We start from the raw sequence: 17,448 nt of genomic DNA, 5'->3' as shown, positions 1-17,448 counted from the left end.
AGAGAGATGGCTGAGAGACATTACAAAAGGGAAAAGTTCAGAGGGATATAACTGGACAAAGAAGGCTTTAGGACCTGCTTTAATATTAGAAAAGCAAAGGCCTGACAGACGCAGAGGTTGCGTTGTTTCTGGTCCATACATGAGTAACGTCGGTTTTTCAGAAACGTTTGTTTCACAGAACCAAGATATAGTGTCGTTTTAATGTTAGTTATAGAAACAGGACAGTTTTGAGTGTCATTGTTTGTCTAGAGCTGGTGTTCTGTTGGCAACTAACAAACAACTCTTGCTTGTGTTCTGTATGTTCATTTTTTTGTTTATCAACTTCAATTCATTTTTTTCCTTCGCTTCAGCTATGATAAAGAGACAAACTCTTGCATTTGTGATATGATTTAAAAAATCAAGTGTTTCTCAGAAATCATTTACATCTTTAATACACAGACCACAGAACTAATAAACTTGTCATTCATCAAGTTTATGAGGTCCGACTATAAACTTCATTGATTTAATTCTCGTAATCAGTCTGCAAAATTTTTTAATTTAAAGTGGAGCAAGCTAATCTTACCGAATCTCTCCATAGCGTCAGCCATGGCCTGATTCTTCACCATGTCGATGAGACCTCGACCCAGGCAGAAGTGCGGGAAGATGAGCAAAACGTTCTTCAGGATGTCGTTAATGCCACCAATCTCCTGCGGAAGAGGATGAGACGCGTCAGAATTACTTACTGAATTACCCCTCAACAACACGAATAGCAGGACTGCATTAGGATGAAACCAAAAAAGTATTTTCTCACATTGTTTCCAAATAACTCCATGACAAATGTGGAGACGCTCCCATTGATCCCAATGAGAATGTTGACGCTAGTGAGAACCACATAAGCGGTGCTGGGGATTTTGAAGAGGAAAGAAGCCGGGTACATGAGAGGAGTGATGGACCATCTGAGGAGAGACAAAAATAATTATTTATCATCAGGGGAAATGCTTTGCACATTGGCAGTGTATTCTGACCCCATGTCAGGTCGTAATCAGTCTATCTTGGAGACAGATTTTGCAAAAACAAACACAAAGTATTTCTTTTTCTATTTTTTTATTCCATTTCTTTTATAATTGCTATCTAACATACTTTAAAATTTGATTCTACCCACCCACCCCCATGTTCTTTTTTTAATTATTTTTTATTTAACATTTTCTACTAAAAATATACTTTATAATTTATATTACACTTCTATGATGAATGTAGTTCTAATGTAGAGTCAATTTATGGGATATTATGAAGTATACCTATAAGTTATCGCCTTGTTGAGGTAATTAAACTAGCTTCATATGAATGTCTTTATCTGTCTTACCCATATAGAAGCAAAAGAAGAGCAAGAACAGGCAAGTTGGTGGCGGAGACGTAGGCTTTTTGTTGGAAGCAGACAAAGATCAGGATCACCAGAGTCGCAGGAACGACATAATTGCACTAAAACAGAAAGCAGACAAAAATAAGATTAGAGGATTTGGGTCAGCAGCCAAGTAGGTGAGTGCATTAAGGCATATGAAAGCAAAACCAGACACTCACCATATCCCAAAGAAAGTTGGCCAGCCAATAGAGGTATGGCTGAACTCCGCTGATAAACTGCATATGCTTGGCCTTATTCACTCGTTCCTGAATAAGAAAGACAACAAAGCTGGCGGGAACGAAGGACATGGCGAAGATCACACAAATGGAAACCAGCACGTCCACTGAGGTGGTCATCCTGAAATGGAATAAATCAGAGTTGAGAGATTAGAAAAACATGATCGTCCTTAAGAAATGTTAGTTAAATGTAATCAATCTTTCAATGCTTACAGGGCCACTTGAGAAAGCTGTTCTTTGGTCAGATTGAGCGGATGGTTGAACGCCGTGATGCCAAACTGACGGGGGTCTTTACCAGGTGGTAAGTTGGCACGCAAGATGCCATTGTTCATTACATTGAGGAATGCTCCAATACTGTGCCAGCCCTTGTTATTGAACCATATCTGAAAATAAGAACGAAACCCCAATAAAGATCACTCCAAGTAGACTTTAAATATAAAATAGATTGTCTTCAATGGGTGTAAAATAGCAGTCGTCCAGTTGTCACTCACTTTGACATTATTCTTAGTGTCCAGCCCATTGATGAAGGCAGACAGGCTTTTCAAGAAACGGTCGGGAGCTGATCCGGAGTTCTAAAAGAGTAGGATAAGAAGAAATACTTTACGCACTATTCCTAAAAGATGTTTGATTCATATCGTGAGAATCAGCTTTTTGGTTTACCTTGCCCAGTTGGAAGATCTCCCTGACTCTAGAGATGGCATCATCAATCTCCTCAGCAGGAGGAAGTACCTGAGTGCTTCTAGCGCCCAATGAATATCCTCCATACCTGAATTCGTTCACCCAGATCTTGTTCTTTAAGCTTTAAAAGAAACCATTTGTTTACCCATCGAATGGCAGTATTGAACTATTTCATGTAGATACAAAATCTGCCCATACCTTTTCCCAATGATCTGTGCGTAAGTCTTCACTAGATAGTCTGAGATGTTTCGTCCTGTCAGGTTCTGGAGAGTCTCAGTTTCACTGATCTTAATCTGAGGAGGTGGCAGTCCACCAGCACCGGCAGGGCATTCTGGGAGCATCTTCTTTTTGCCATTACAGCTGCACGCACAAGCGGGCGATGGGTTGTCCATGGTCCAGTTTGTCATTGTGAAAATGTCCATCAGGCTTTGTGGCACTTCTGGTGTAGACCATTCCTCATCGCCCATTGTACAGGGAGCCTCACTAAAACCATTGGAGAAGACAGGCTTAGTTTTTTTCCAGATTAAAAAAAAAAAAATTAACCGTTGCAAGAAAATCTTGGTTTTTCATATTCTCAAAGTTCCTTACAGAATTGGTTCTCCTTCCATGCATCGTGTTCCAAAGCCAGGATCATCTAATAAGGCGTTGAGTAATTTTTGTGTGCTTATATCATGTGGAGCATCATCACTATAACAAAAAATGACCGTATTTAATCTAAATTGTTTCCTGCAAGCGTTTTGTATTTATGTTTGTTGTCCTTGCATACCTGATGAACGTGATTTGTTCTTCATACATCCAGGGATTAAGAGCCAGGCTGGGATATTTTCCAAATGGTGGCACAATAAGACTGAATACTAGAGCGATGCACACAAACACAGCGGGAAGAACGATCTGCAAAGAGAATCAAAGTGAGTTGAATCTAGGGGGGAATCATATCTACTTAAAGTCATGAACTGGCTTTTTATATTGTTGTCTGAGGTCAACCTATGACGTTCACTTGGTTTTTACATTCAAAAACATCAAAATGATTAAGTAATAGGCTATTTTCTACCCTAGTTTTGAGTCTAGCTGAAAAACGCTCGGTTTTTATGGGCGTCTCGCATTGAAGACTTGGAAGTAAACGCCCACTGCTGTGAGTGGATAACAGTTTTGCATATTATAATGAGTTTCAACTCACTCGTCAGTGCACGTGGGGGAAATTGCTTTTAGCTTCCAATAATGTAAAATGGCAACCGGAATGATTCGCCCATACATGTTCGACCCAGAGTCCGTGTGTTGCATCATTCCTGTCAGATCCAATATAGACGGCACAGCACCATTCTTTAATCTTAATCGGTCTGAAAATCCAGTCTCGAGTCGACCTGTGTCTTGTTTATAAAACAATCCTCAGTGAAATGAAGCGAACAAACGGACAATGTTTTTAAATGTTTTATCAACTGGAACATCATTAAAAATTAAGTTTATCCATGCAGTCCTATTGGAATCCAGAGGAAGCTTATGCAGCGACTGTCGTCTTTCACAACCAGGCACGGCACAATATTTTGTAAACGGCATGTTAATTGCTCGGTAGCTCGATCCAGTTTGTCCTCACGAGGTAGGCTATTTAGCTATGCGCGAATCGGTGGGCGGGGCTAACGGCCGTGTTGAAGTAGGCGTTGATCTTCTTCTGCGGGGGTGGTGTTTTAGTTCCCCACTTTGAAAAAACAGTCGTTTGCTGAGTCTGGTGTCAATAAAAGCTTTTATGGGACTAACGAGGACGTTTTCAGTTCTGAAACAGGATATTCTTATAATATGATGACCTCTTAGATGTCAAAAGCCCAAGGAAAATTTTATTTCTCAGTTCATCACCACTTTAAGCTTATGTTGTTTTTGGGAAACGCAGCCCAGGTTTAGTTTAATTATATTTTCCATTCTTACCTGTGCAAAAAAGCCTTTCCTTGAGCGGCGAGCAAAAAGAAATCTCTTCCATAATAATGCCACAAACTGCTGCCTCTTTAAACTCCAGCCTTTCACCTGATATGATCCTTTTCCATCAGTCACGTTGAAATAATCTGTCTCTTTGGATTCTGGTGATCAAATATATCAACAGGAGTTGGCAACAACACATTTAAAACCAAGAATATTAAGAAGACGTGTCTGTCTTGAATTTAATGGCACAGTATACATTTTAGGGCTTTAAAGTTTACCTGGATCACCATAAGATTCGGTACAGTCAAAGTCATTGTCTTCGGTCAGGGGTTTGAGGCAGCTCTGGTGGTCACCGCCAAATGCATGTTGTCTATGTCTGCGCACTGGCACAGTTCCATCTAACAAAATTATCAATACAAGATGAGATCTTAACTGGCTTTTTTTCTTTTTTCTTTTTCTAGAGAGCTAAAAAATTTACCAGAGATGATTTCTGCGTCAACTCCACTGTCCTCTGCCACTTTAAGGAAAATCTATATAAAAATAGAAAGATCATTAAGAACTTGTATAATCACAGCTAACATCCTAAAGATATTTGGTGACAGATAAAACACAAGACAAGCTACTCTGTACCTCTTCAAGTGTAGTATCTGAGACACCATAGCTCGAAATTCCAAGGTCAGCGAGCCGATCATCCAGGTCTTGGAAGAGTTCAACAAAAGCACCATCTTTGGCAGACTCATACGGCAACACATATGTGATCTCATGACCGAGGTCTTCCACCATGCGGGCGGCGGGAACATACTTCAGGATTAGACTGGAGACGAGGGCCACATCAACAGGAACAACAGTAGATTCGGGCCATGTAGTTCCTGCAGAACATATTGAGCAGAGTAAAAACTTTAGTGAAGATTCAATTAGAATATGATGAAATCAACAGTTACCCATCATTTTAAACGTTGAGGTCAGGTGCCTTACCAATCGCTGTGGCAGCTTCGCTCTCTTGGTCGCTACCAAGACCAGCATCTGAACTGCTGACCGACGCATTGTCTTCCTGGAAAACCAATAAAACAACTGTTTAGCTATTAGCTTCCCAACAAATCAACATGTTTTCCTTTTATTTTTGCAACCTGATGTCGACTTACTTTCTTAACGAAAGACACTGTGCTGCTCGAGTTCCTGCAAGAACTGAGAGAAGGTTCAGAGTTTTTCTTCACCAAGGTAAGATAGTATCCGGTTCCCAGTTGAGTCTTCAGAAACAGCGAGGAACCCACACAACAAAGCTTTCCATGGGAAATGATGGCAATACGATCGCCCAGAATGTCTGCTTCATCCATATGATGGGTAGAAAGAAGGATAGTGCGACCTGAAAAAATACCCACAGTCTTCTATGATTCATTTAATAAATGAGAGCTGGTTGTATTTTCTTTACATATAAAGACAAAATGGAGTCATGTCCAAATGCATAGGGTGGTTACCAGCACGGTACTTGAGAAGAAGGTCCCAGATGCCTCTACGAGCGTATGGATCCACACCAGCGGTAGGCTCGTCCAGAATGACAACTTTTGACCCTCCAACAAAAGCAAGGGCTACCGAGAGTTTCCTCTGCATACCACCTGATGAACATATTTAAGTTAGCAACAAATAAAACAAGCAACATATACAAATTTCAAAGGTCGTAATGCCACACACCTGATAATTGGCTGGTTCTGGATTTGCGTTTGTGTGGAAGGCCAGTATCAGTCAGAATCTGCTCCGTCTCAGCCTTCACTTCCTCCTCAGACAGACCCTTTAGACGGGCATAGAACCAGATGTGCTCTTCTACTGTCAACCTGAAATACCAAGAGTGGATTATCATCCACAGAACTGAACTATACAACCTTGACATCAACTAATATGTGACTTTTTTTCGAATGTTTTTCCTTGATCGCTTCTTGTAGGTCTGATAAAGGCACTCACATGCTGAAGAGGACGTTGTGTTGTGGACACACTCCGAGGCTCCGCCTGATGGAACTCAGCTCTGAGCGAATGTCTTTGCCCATGATATACGCAGTGCCAGAGGTGGGAGGGAAAAGCCCAGTTAGGATAGACCTAAAAACATTGAAGGTGAATTGAAGGGTTAGATATTATAACCAAAATGTAAAATAACACTTTTTTTATTTGAATATATTTTAGTAACCAAACTCCATCGCACACCTGCAGGTGATAGGTGCGTCGGATAATAAGACCAGACTAGCTAGTCATTTAAGCAGATAAGGAACTCCCGCACACTATCGTTACTTGCACTTTTAAAATGAAGTTTTATGAAAAATGAAAATTCACACACAACGTTTCGGTCACACGACCTTCATCAGGAGTATGACGAAGGTCGTGTGACCGAAACGTTGTGTGTGAATAAACTTCATTTTAAAAGTGCAAGTAACGATAGTGTGCGGGAGTTCCTTATCTATTTGAATATATTTTAAAATTTAATTTATTCCTGATTTGGTGCACAAGAAAAATCTTATTGTTTTCAATATTGAAAACAATTTGTGCTGTTTAATATTTTTGTGGAAACCATGATACTTTTTTACAGAATTTTTTGAAGAATTTACTCATTTTTTTAAAAAAATTATAAATATATTTACTGCCACTTTTGAGCAATTTAATGGATCCTTCCTTGCTGAAAAAAAAACTATTAATTTCTTTTAAAAATGAATGTTACTGACCCCAACATATTGAACTGTAGTCTATTTAACTTTTAATAGTAAGCTCCTCGTTGAAAATAATATTTTTTTTTACTAATTTCAGAATGTGAACTTACATGGTAGTAGTTTTTCCAGCTCCATTGTGACCTAGAAAGGAGGTTATCTGCCCCTCATAGAAGCCAAGTGTCAAGCCATCGACTGCTAGCTTTTTTCCGTGACGGTAGACCTTCACAAGATTCTCAATGTAAACTCCCAGTTCAAGGTGAGTGGGTTCCTCTTCAATGCAAACGGCTTAAAAAAAAACAGCACAAAACACAATTAGTCCATTTTGTTAGTCCTCGTTTCTCATTTTGGCCAGAATTCTAAAAAAACGTTTGCGAACAAAAAGGTTTCTTACCACCAGAATTGCCCTTCTTTCCATGTATTGTAGTATTATTTGTGGTTTTCTCTCCAAACCAGTAAGATTTAGTGAAGGGGAAGTACCATGGCCTGGGAATGCCATACTGCCCTGGGAATACGGTCTCAATGTACCAGGTCATGACCCCATACAAGAAGGAATCAAAGTACATGAGGATGAGGCAGGTGGTGAGGCTGTATTTGTCGTCTTCCAATGGGCTGGAGAAGAGGTTATTCCATTGGATGCCCACACCCTGCTCCTCGAACAGTGCAAAATACTCACAACCAAACCCAAACGCCACTGGAGACAGTAAGCTCTGTGGAGACAACCAAATTGGGCGTAAGTAGCGTTCTGTTTATTTCCCTCCACTGCAATGTTTAGTCAAGGTTTCATGCACCAAAATAACCAATTTAGTTTTACAGTATTAATTTCCACCCTCCATAATGCAGTTAAATTATATGGGTCTGTAAGTCTAGCTTTGCAAAAATCTGACTGGTATGATTGCTGTCGGATTAAATTGTGTACATTTTTATATGGTTTTAATTTGAATGCAATCAAACTGTTAAAGAGGCCATACTATGCCCATTTACAAAGTCTTGATTTTGTCTACTTACTAGAATAGGTTTTCGTGCTTAAATGTATAAAACACATTACTTTAGCATATTTTACTTTGTTGCAGCACCTCTCTTGAGATGGTCCTCACTGGAGAACACGAAATCCAGGGGGAAGAGTTGGACCCAGATCCAACTCCTCCCACCTGACATATACCTAAACCTACCCATCTCCGCCCCTGATCCCTAATCCCACCCCTAATCCAACCCATCTCCGCCCCCTGATCAATAACTCACCCCTAAACCTAACCATCTCCGCCCCTGATCCCTAACCCCACCCCTAATCCTACCCATCTCCGCTGATCCCTAACCCCACCCCTAAACCTAACCATCTCCGCCCCTGATCCCTAATCCCACCCCTAAACCTACCCATCTCCGCTGATCCCTAACCCCACCCCTAATCCTACCCATCTCCGCTGATCCCTAACCCCACCCCTAAACCTAACCATCTCCGCCCCTGATCCCTAATCCCACCCCTAATCCTACCCATCTCCGCTGATCCCTAACCCCACCCCTAAACCTAACCATCTCCGCCCCTGATCCCTAATCCCACCCCTAATCCTACCCATCTCCGCCGCTGATCCCTAACCCCACCCCTAAACCTACCCATCTCCGCCCCTGATCCCTAATCCCACCCCTAATCCTACCCATCTCCGCCCCTGATCCCTAACCCCACCCCTAATCCTACCCATCTCCGCCGCTGATCCCTAACCCCACCCCTAAACCTACCCATCTCCGCCCCTGATCCCTAATCCCACCCCTAAACCTACCCATCTCCGCCCCTGATCCCTAACCCCACCCCTAATCCTACCCATCTCCGCCGCTGATCCCTAACCCCACCCCTAAACCTACCCATCTCCGCCGCTGATCCCTAACCCCACACCTAAACCTACCCATCTCCGCCCCTGATCCCTAATCCCACCCTTAAACCTACCCATCTCCGCCCCTGATCCCTAACCCCACCCCTAATCCTACCCATCTCCGCCGCTGATCCCTAACCCCACCCCTAAACCTAACCATCTCCGCCCCTGATCCCTAATCCCACCCCTAATCCTACCCATCTCCGCCCCCTGATCAATAACCCCACGGCTAAACCTAACCATCTCCGCCCCTGATCCCTAACCCCACCCCTAAACCTACCCATCTCCGCCCCTGATCCCTAATCCCACCCCTAATCCTACCCATCTCCGCCCCCTGATCAATAACCCCACGGCTAAACCTAACCATCTCCACCCCTGATCCCTAACCCCACCCCTAAACCTACCCATCTCCGCCCCCTGATCCCTAACCCCACCCCTAATCCTACCCATCACCACCCCTTAGATCTGGAGCCAACTCCGCCTCCTGGATCTCGTGTACTGCAATGGGGTGATATACTGCCTCTCTTCCCAATCTGTCAGTTCCTGTCTCTATGAAGCCCCTCCTTCTTAAAAGAGCAATGTGTTCTGATTGGTCGGCTGGACCAGTGTCCTACAGTGAGTCACTTCTAAGTCTCTAATTACAAGTAACTAGGTAACCATCCAGGATCAATCCACCCTGGAACAACCCGGGGTAAAGTGCCTTCAATCAAAGTAATCTCAGTAACTCTTCACTGCTTGCTCACCTTTCACTGAACTCTTGTATTAGTGTCTCAGATCTTTAATCTATCACTACTATTTAACTAGTTTAAACAGGAACACCCCAGTGTAGATTCCCTGTAATCTAGTGTCAGCCTACAATGGGTTTAAAGTGCAATTTTACAGTTGAGATATTTTCATCGCTCATGTAAGTCATTTTAGATAAGGGAATCAGTATAAATGTGTTTCCTTATGCAATATACTGTACAATTACGTAATGCACTTACGTAAGCCCAGCACAGCAGCAACCAATGACGCTAAACACACACATTTGTAACTGTGAAGTTTATCTATTTTCCATAGGTGGTCGTAACTCACAGCGATGACTTTGGCGGTGAAGCCCACGTAGTCTTGCCAAGCCACGCACAGCACATAAGGCAGGTAGAGGGTAAAGTAGATAATGCCGCCGCAGGCCGCTGCCAGGTTGGCACGTGCGAACGCAGTACTGATTAGGAAACACTGCATGATGGTTACCACAGCGAATGACCCGAGGAAGAGAAAGACTACGCCAGGGTCACTGTAGGGCAGGAGATTTCCCATCTGAAAAGGTAAAAGAAATCAGTATCTCTGGTTTAAACGAGTGGTTTAAACGTTTGTCACTAGCTATTTTGATACTAAAGTATTTTACATTACTTTATTTTAAGTAAATAATAAAAAAAATTACAAAGTTTAAGTTTTATAAGCACAAATGGTCGCCTTGCTCTGTTCTGCGATGCACCTTTGTGACTCTCCTGTTCGAACTCGTTCATCAAAATGAACGAAACGAACGAATTGATTCGGAAAAAGATTCATTCATTTTGATGAACGAATTCGAACAGGAGAGTCACGAACGTGCATCGCAGAACAGAGCAAGGCGACCATTTGTGCTTATAAAGCAAACTTTGTAATTTTTTTTTCATCCCTTATTCATCGTCTGGAATCATTTAAACCCCTTTTAACATTTTGCAGTTTGTACTGAAAGTGTATTTTGGACCTTGAACCATTTGGTTCCAAATGAAGTCAATTATATGGAGAAAAATGCCGGAATGTTTTCATCAAAAACCTTAATTTCTTTTCGATGGAAGAAAGAAAGACATGGACATCCTGGATGACATGGGGGTGAGTAAATTATCAGCAAAAGTGTTTTGAAAAGTTAACTACTCCTTTAAGCAGACGGTCTACTAATACACTAATGACAGTTAGTTGACATGTAGTTGCAATGTTATAGTTAGTAGAATGACAAAAGTGGAATATCTAATAAATATTTATTGATAAATAAATGTATTTTATTTTTAGGGGAGAAGTATGCTTCTCAAAAAGGAAATAAAATCTGCAGATGTCATCTTAGTACCTTAAGTAGAAGAACCAGCAGGCCTGCACTGACGAGAAGAGGAATGAGGCTGCTAATAAACCAGCTGAACCACAGGATACCGTTGTCTAGTCCCATAATTCTCATGGTCTCTTTGAGTCGGGCCTCTTTCTCATAGACGACGCCTTTAATGATGATGGCCACCGAATACATCCAGGCCAGAGTCATGAAGAGAGGCATGGAGCGGCTCATAATGCGAAGGAAACTATGAGAAACGAGAAGAATTTTCAGTAATTGTTGTATAATAATGTCAGACTAGCGCTTTGGGTTTTAGATAAGCACATTATAAAATGTATTATTATGTCATTTTTTTCTGCAGGGGAAGTAGTCTCAAGGTTCCATATTTAGTGACAGAAGTGATATTTGGATAGAAATGTATTAATTTGTTATGGCAGAGTGCATACAATGAAATTCAATGTAATTCAACGGCACCCGGAGGCTATTTTTAGTATAATGGGAACTTCAAAATTTGTGATATCAACTTTAAATTTGGAACACAGCTTGGTTAGATATATAGCTTTCATTTTATAGTAATTTTATAGTAAAAAATATTTTGTAAAATATTTATTTTATATTAAAAAAATATGTTAATAAATTATATTTGATTTACTGTAAATTATAACGTTTTCATACTTTAATTTTTTGAAGTGCTTTCACTTCAGTAATAATCTGCTGATTGTTTTCTTTAAAACAAGACCAAACTTGGGTATTATATATTCCAAAGAATTCTTGAATTACAACCATTTAAGTTTGTAAAGCGCATTTTAATGTCAATTATCAAACAATGGGTGACATTTAAGGGGTTAAAGATGATCCTTGATCATTTGTCATCTCTGTAATTCATCTAGGCTTATGTGCGGCGCAGTGGAATACTTACATATCATCTACATAACATGGATAAGGCATCTGCTGGATATAAACACCAGTCTTCTCTTTGGTTCCAGTAACTGCTCTGATGATGCTGTGTTCAACTACATCCTGAAGGTAAGAAAATCCTCCCCAAATATACCGCATATCCTCAAAGGGATCAGCCCTGGGACCAGGATCCCAATACCTGACAACAAAAAACACAATAAGCATCTGATTTCATAGCAAGCATACTCCTTAAAATGGAAATTTCCTTCATTGGACAACTGAGAAAAGCAAACTTACCCATCTTTAATCTTGTTTGTGCGTTCCACGTTGTCGATATCCATGCGGATCTTGTAATTGACGTGTGGTGGAAGTTCCAAGGTGTTGTGCTGTACGTCCAGGAACACAATTCCTGCCCAGAACTTTCTGTTATCCAGGAGACTCATGGACTCATTGACCAGTTTCTCCTCTGTGCTCACAGGTTCAAGTTTATCCAGGTTAACACACTGTAAAAAACACAACACTTTAGACTATGGTATGTGATTTAATCAATAACTTCTATAACTGATCTAAAATAATCAATTTCATCTGTCATAATCTTTGCCTTGTTGTTGGGAACTTTTGACCCATTAAAAATGGCAACGGCTAGGGAACAATATCTTTAGCCTAAATAAAAGTTGTTTTCACTTCCTTTTCATCTTTCAAATCTCCTTTTTGTCAAACTAACATAAGTCATATTGCTGAAATAGACATTAAAACCCCACAAAATTCATGCAACAGGTCACCCAAGCACGTTTCGCACGAGCCTTTCCCCCTTCCAAAAAACTTGAAATCCTGCTGGTTGTTACTTGCGTGTACTATTTAACTGACGATAGGTTGTTGACGTGTTTAATCTGAAAGTATGTATGTGGGAGACAGATGGATTATGAGATAGAAAGGATGTGTGTGGGAGGAGAAAAGAAAGGAAAAGGTGGTATGAAAGAGAGCGGTTCTGACCTCCATGAAACGGGATATGCTCATAATTGCCTGGTCCGTCTCATTGAAGACATCCCGCCACGTAAATGCCGTCCCAAGGGGACGTGTGTCCTCGGAGTGCTTATACAAAAAGCTGATAACATCCTCCACGTTCCACTGAGTCCCAGCCAATTGGGCATTAAAGAAACTTGCAGTGGCGTTGTTTCGAAGAAGCGTCTGTGTTTGGAAAAACAAAAAGATGGACGTTGACATTAGCACTAGTATCAGTAATAGTGACTAGTTCTAGTCCTGCAGCGCAACCACCAGCCACATAGGGGCAGTAATGAGAGTAAGACGTAACATACCCGCATCAGATCCATTTCTTCACTGTTCTCCATGAAGTTCCAAAACTTCGGTCTGGCTTCTTCCCACATTCCTCCTAAATCTCGTAGAATTCCGAGCTCCTGAAATGTCTTATTTACCTAGGAGAGAATTAGGAAGTTCTTCAATTGCACTGCAGATTCATGCATGCATTATGCACATGTTTTTTTTTTTTTCAATATGGTTACCTCATGAATGATCTTCTGGGTTGCAGGGCTATGTGGCGTATAGAGGATCTTCCCCATCAGAAGAGGTTTCAGTGCCCTCCAGATCATCCGAGAGATGGGACTGGCTTCCATGTTCCTCATCAAGTTGTTACAGTATGGAGCTAGAAACACAATGCATGACAATTTAGCTTCTGTTTACTGCATACTCTCTATCATATTGTATATATGCTAGTATGTTATTTCCAATGCAGTGCATGCTGTCTGTGAAAACATGTGTTAAAGGAGTAGTTCACTTTTAAAAAAAACTTTTGCTGATAATTTACTCACCCCGATGTCATCCAAGATGTCCACTTCTTTCTTTCTTCAGTTGAAAAGAAATGAAGGTTTTTGATGAAAACATTCCAGGATTTTTCTCCATTTAATGGACTTCAATAGGAACCAAACGGTTCAAGGTTCTAATGAGAGTTTCAGTGCAGCTTCAAAGGGCTTTAAACGACACCAGACGATGAATAAGGGACTTATCTAGTGGTCATTTAAAAAATAAATATAAACGTTTAAGTTTTATAAGCTCAAATGCTCGCCTTACTCTGTTCTGTGATGCGCGTTCGTGACTCTCCTGTTCAAACTCGTTCATCAAAATGAACAAATCTTTTTATGAGTAATGACTCGAAAGGTCCAAGATAAGACCCTTATTCATCGCCTGGTGTCGTTTAAAGCCCTTTGAGGCTGCACTGAAACTCTCATTTGGACCTTGAACCGTTTGGTTCCCAATGAAGTGCATTATATGGAGAAAATCCTGGAATGTTTTCATCAAAAACCTTAATTTCTTTTCGACTGAAGAAAGAAAGACTTGGACATCTTGGATGACATGGGCGTGAGTAAATTATCAGCAAAAGTTTTTTTTAAAAGTCCTTTAGTTGCTACTCCTTTTAGATGCTACTCCTTTAATTGCTGTTGTAGGTCAGGGTTGTTATTGTTCACCAAAACTATATAAAATAGTTTTTGTTAATTGAAATAATACTTAAATAAATCAGAATATAAATATTAGATGAAAAACATAAACTTAAACATAACCAAAAATTAGTAAATAAACTAAATAATAACAACGACTAAATAATACTAAAACTTTAATTTATTAAACTATAATTAAAATGAAAACTGAAAATGTAAAAGCTAATTCAAAGTATTAATAAATACTAAACTATTATATTAAATAAACAGTTGTCGGTTTGACGTACTTGTGGTATTGTCGTAAACTGAAACCGATTCGTCATCACTGTCGTTGTGGCTGCCGAACAGCGCCTGGAAATTGCTGTCCTCGTACCAGTTGAGGGATTTAATCTTGAGGCCACCTCCTTCCGGGTGTCCACACACGATACGGGACACAGCCTTGTACATCAGACTCGGAGAGCCGGTGGCGTTTTCCGTCAGAAACAGGATCTCATTTCGCAGGTCACTCCAGCTCCTCATACTGGCCAGCTGGGAGAATGATGAACGTTACAATTTTAACCGAGTCAAGAAGTCTGCATGATATGTAATCACACAACAAATTCACTTAGTTGTTTTCATTAGTTTGTTAAGCAGGCATGTTGTTTTCTATATTAAGTTGGTGTGTTTTTAATCAATTAGTTGACCCAAAATAGAAAAACGATGTCATCATTCTATCCCCCTCATGTTGTTCCTAACCAATACGGTTTTATTTAAAGTCTCCCTCGGCTATAAATCAAGGTTTTAATATTGTTTATAAGTCTATGAGGTGTTTTTAATACGCTTTAAGACAAACCGTGTGTAAATTCATAAGTCGACAGCATTGCTGAGTATTTTGCATTGGACTAAAGGCAGTCTCAAAAACACGGTTTGAAATCGTTGGTGTTTCTGACGTCACAAACGACCTTGTAACCAATCAGATCAACGTGTGATCATCAACCAGTGGATCTCTGAGCTGAGTGAGTGAGTGGAGGCGGAGCTAATTTGCATATCTATAAAACCGCATATACTAAATGAGGCAAGAGTGTCGAATTACATTCAAGATATTTTAAGACATGAATATTTTTTTGGGGGAAAAAATATTTAAATATGTAATTTTGCAGATCAAATATTCGTTTTAAGGGATAAAATGATTGAATATAGGCCGAATTTAAGAAAAAATGTGTTTATGTTACACTCTATCCAATGCAGTTTCAAGCATCAAAAAAATATAAAAGTAGTTAACTCAACACTATATACAACCGAAGCCATGTGATAGCAATTTAAGCAATTGGTGTGTGTAAACGTTTGCGAACAAATCACTAAGACTAACACTTGAGAATTGGTTCAATCTGATTCATGAATTAATGATTCAGACAATTCAGACATCATTTTTTAGTGATTCAAGAACATTCAATTCAAAAGAGTGATTAGTTCACAAACCCATGAATTCCTTGGAACATAGTGCACAAATCGTTTGAACTACTATCATGATACATGCTTTTGTCCTTTTTTAGACAGCGAAAGCTCCAGTTTCTGGCCATTGTAAATGAAAAGAGCCCAAAAGAGCGACTCCTTTTGTGTTTCCTCGAAGGAAGTTATACGGGTTTGGAACAACATGACATGAGCGTGAGTAAATAACAAAATCATTATAATTTAGGGAGAATTATCCCTTTGACAGGACAATCGAAGAGAAATTTGACAAGCATTACAACACTGTAAAAAAATATTGTTGGTTTAACTTAAAAAAAATAAGTAACCTGGTTGCCTTAAAATTATAAGTTGATTCAAATGGAAAAAGTGAGTTAATACAATGAAGGAGATTGATTTAATCCTCGAAAACTCAAAATAATACGTTATCTGACCTAAATAAATTATTTAAGTTGATTTGACAAAATCAAATCTTATCAGCAGGAATAATGTTAGTGTTTCATTATTTTGCCAGTGCAGGCCATGTTTGCAAAATCCTTAACAGCTACTCTCATTGTCTAACTCCTGATTGGATGTTTAACCAAGAATCCTGAATCCAGAGAGCAGATGCCCCAAGGGCCTGTCAAATTGAACACAACTAGCATTAGTCAAATAAACCCTCCCATGAAAGGCTGGTTCTGCTTTTTCAACACACAAAGGATTGTTCAACATAACAATCGTCTAAACTGGGAGGTTTGCTGACGAGAAGAGAAATGTTATTCTGTGCTGCTCAAGATATTTCACATTAAAGCAAACCCAAGAGGAAACTTTCATTTTTATTACAGTACATCTCCAGTGTCCCAATTTAATCTCATTGCTGTATAAGAGAATAAAGTGATTTTTCTTTCACACCTGGCTATGTTCGGATAAGCACACTTACTATTTCTGTAGTATATAGTATACTGTGCACATATGCAGTATATATTGAATAATAGGATAGTTCCACTTAGCAGAGAATTGTGTCTCCTGGTCATTCATTTTAAACCAGGTGTGGTGGACGGCATAAAGCTTTGCTTGTTGAAACCACGTGAGCCTTACGGATCTGACTCAGCAAGCATGCAAGTCACTTGCTGCTATTTTAGTGTAAAAGTGCCAAGAGAATGGAGGGCGGCGGAGAGTGCAACAGATGTCCTACCGCAAAAATACTCTCACAGAGGGAGGGAGGGATAATGTCCCCTCATGTCCCTTTTAAAACAAAGCTGTGCAGTGAAAACTCCTAAATAACTGCACTGCAACATCAAAAAAAAAAAAAATGTTTTTGCACTTTAATTAGCATTCATCCAGTCTCACACCAACACAGTAAAAGGTTACTGGAATTCGCCATCCGTCTCAGACATGAGGGTGAGCCAGATTAGACAAATGGGTTGAGTTTAATGTTCCATTCAGTGAGACTTGTAGCCAAAGGTTTCCCTTTCAGTTAAGCAGAGAACAGAGAGGCTTTTGTATGGGCAAACAGGTCATGAACGCCCATCTCTCTGTGTAAAGCAAACGTCTTTATTGCAGTCTTTAGATACTGACTGCTGAGTAGATTGTGTGACTCTCTCTCTCTGGATGCTTGTTCAGCTGTGCTTGGTTGTATATCTGTCCAGCTGGGAGCTGAAACAACTTTCTCTTCCTCCCACTGTGGACCACTACAGCTGGGGAACGAGACACTACCGAACTCATCGACACATGCACACCTTTACTCCTGCGTCACAGGCCCAGCAGTTGTCCTCGCCATTAAATGTCACTTTCACTCTCAGAGCCTTACTGGGTTAGGTTTGTTTGAATTATGATAAAACAACTCTCATTTGCAGTTGATG

The 17,448-nt window shown here is 40.2% G+C and overlaps 2 protein-coding genes across 17 annotated transcripts in view; one reads left to right on the top strand and one right to left on the bottom strand.

The window, feature by feature from the left end:
• The window catches only part of LOC120460995 (uncharacterized), a 40,012-nt gene that overhangs the window by 5,679 nt on the left and 16,885 nt on the right, over positions 1-17,448 (top strand). For 11 of the 16 annotated variants that reach the window (XR_016169724.1, XR_016169730.1, XR_016169729.1 and 8 more), the window contains 12 exons: positions 578-1,915; positions 3,092-3,200; positions 4,662-6,303; positions 6,988-7,146; positions 7,344-7,620; positions 7,961-9,367; positions 9,812-10,056; positions 10,457-10,606; positions 10,784-11,086; positions 11,705-11,840; positions 13,258-13,363; positions 15,694-15,805. Coding sequence is in view for 1 of the 16 variants with exons in the window: in XM_089135024.1 (XP_088991150.1) it covers positions 13,326-13,363; positions 15,694-15,805; positions 17,236-17,399 (314 nt within the window). In the remaining 15 variants the exon portion in view is untranslated. Of the gene's footprint in view, positions 1-577; positions 1,916-3,091; positions 3,201-4,661; positions 6,304-6,987; positions 7,147-7,343; positions 7,621-7,960; positions 9,368-9,394; positions 9,444-9,811; positions 10,057-10,456; positions 10,607-10,783; positions 11,087-11,704; positions 11,841-13,257; positions 13,364-15,693; positions 15,806-17,235; positions 17,400-17,448 lie in introns of those variants that run through there. The other 5 variants (XR_016169725.1, XR_016169722.1, XR_016169727.1 and 2 more) reach the window with 5 other exon arrangements.
• The window catches only part of abca1b (ATP binding cassette subfamily A member 1b), a 37,712-nt gene that overhangs the window by 8,503 nt on the left and 11,761 nt on the right, over positions 1-17,448 (bottom strand). Inside the window, exons 8-36 of the mRNA XM_039649058.2 lie at positions 14,449-14,689; positions 13,232-13,371; positions 13,028-13,144; positions 12,705-12,899; positions 12,009-12,214; positions 11,734-11,910; positions 10,839-11,061; positions 9,827-10,048; positions 7,282-7,597; positions 7,001-7,175; positions 6,157-6,288; positions 5,890-6,029; positions 5,676-5,813; positions 5,343-5,563; positions 5,176-5,251; positions 4,831-5,069; positions 4,679-4,730; positions 4,479-4,598; positions 4,210-4,358; positions 3,059-3,183; positions 2,881-2,979; positions 2,491-2,775; positions 2,275-2,413; positions 2,106-2,186; positions 1,828-1,997; positions 1,558-1,735; positions 1,343-1,458; positions 791-935; positions 563-686 (exon numbers count right to left, since the gene is read on the bottom strand). Coding sequence (XP_039504992.2) covers positions 563-686; positions 791-935; positions 1,343-1,458; positions 1,558-1,735; positions 1,828-1,997; positions 2,106-2,186; positions 2,275-2,413; positions 2,491-2,775; positions 2,881-2,979; positions 3,059-3,183; positions 4,210-4,358; positions 4,479-4,598; positions 4,679-4,730; positions 4,831-5,069; positions 5,176-5,251; positions 5,343-5,563; positions 5,676-5,813; positions 5,890-6,029; positions 6,157-6,288; positions 7,001-7,175; positions 7,282-7,597; positions 9,827-10,048; positions 10,839-11,061; positions 11,734-11,910; positions 12,009-12,214; positions 12,705-12,899; positions 13,028-13,144; positions 13,232-13,371; positions 14,449-14,689 — 4,741 coding nt within the window. The remainder of the gene's footprint in view (positions 1-562; positions 687-790; positions 936-1,342; positions 1,459-1,557; positions 1,736-1,827; positions 1,998-2,105; positions 2,187-2,274; positions 2,414-2,490; positions 2,776-2,880; positions 2,980-3,058; positions 3,184-4,209; positions 4,359-4,478; positions 4,599-4,678; positions 4,731-4,830; positions 5,070-5,175; positions 5,252-5,342; positions 5,564-5,675; positions 5,814-5,889; positions 6,030-6,156; positions 6,289-7,000; positions 7,176-7,281; positions 7,598-9,826; positions 10,049-10,838; positions 11,062-11,733; positions 11,911-12,008; positions 12,215-12,704; positions 12,900-13,027; positions 13,145-13,231; positions 13,372-14,448; positions 14,690-17,448) is intronic.

The sequence above is a fragment of the Pimephales promelas genome, chromosome 9 (genome assembly GCF_988280905.1).
Source record: "Pimephales promelas chromosome 9, fPimPro1.hap1.1, whole genome shotgun sequence".
NCBI lineage: Eukaryota > Metazoa > Chordata > Actinopteri > Cypriniformes > Leuciscidae > Pimephales > Pimephales promelas.
This window is presented reverse-complemented; position numbering and strand designations above follow the sequence as displayed.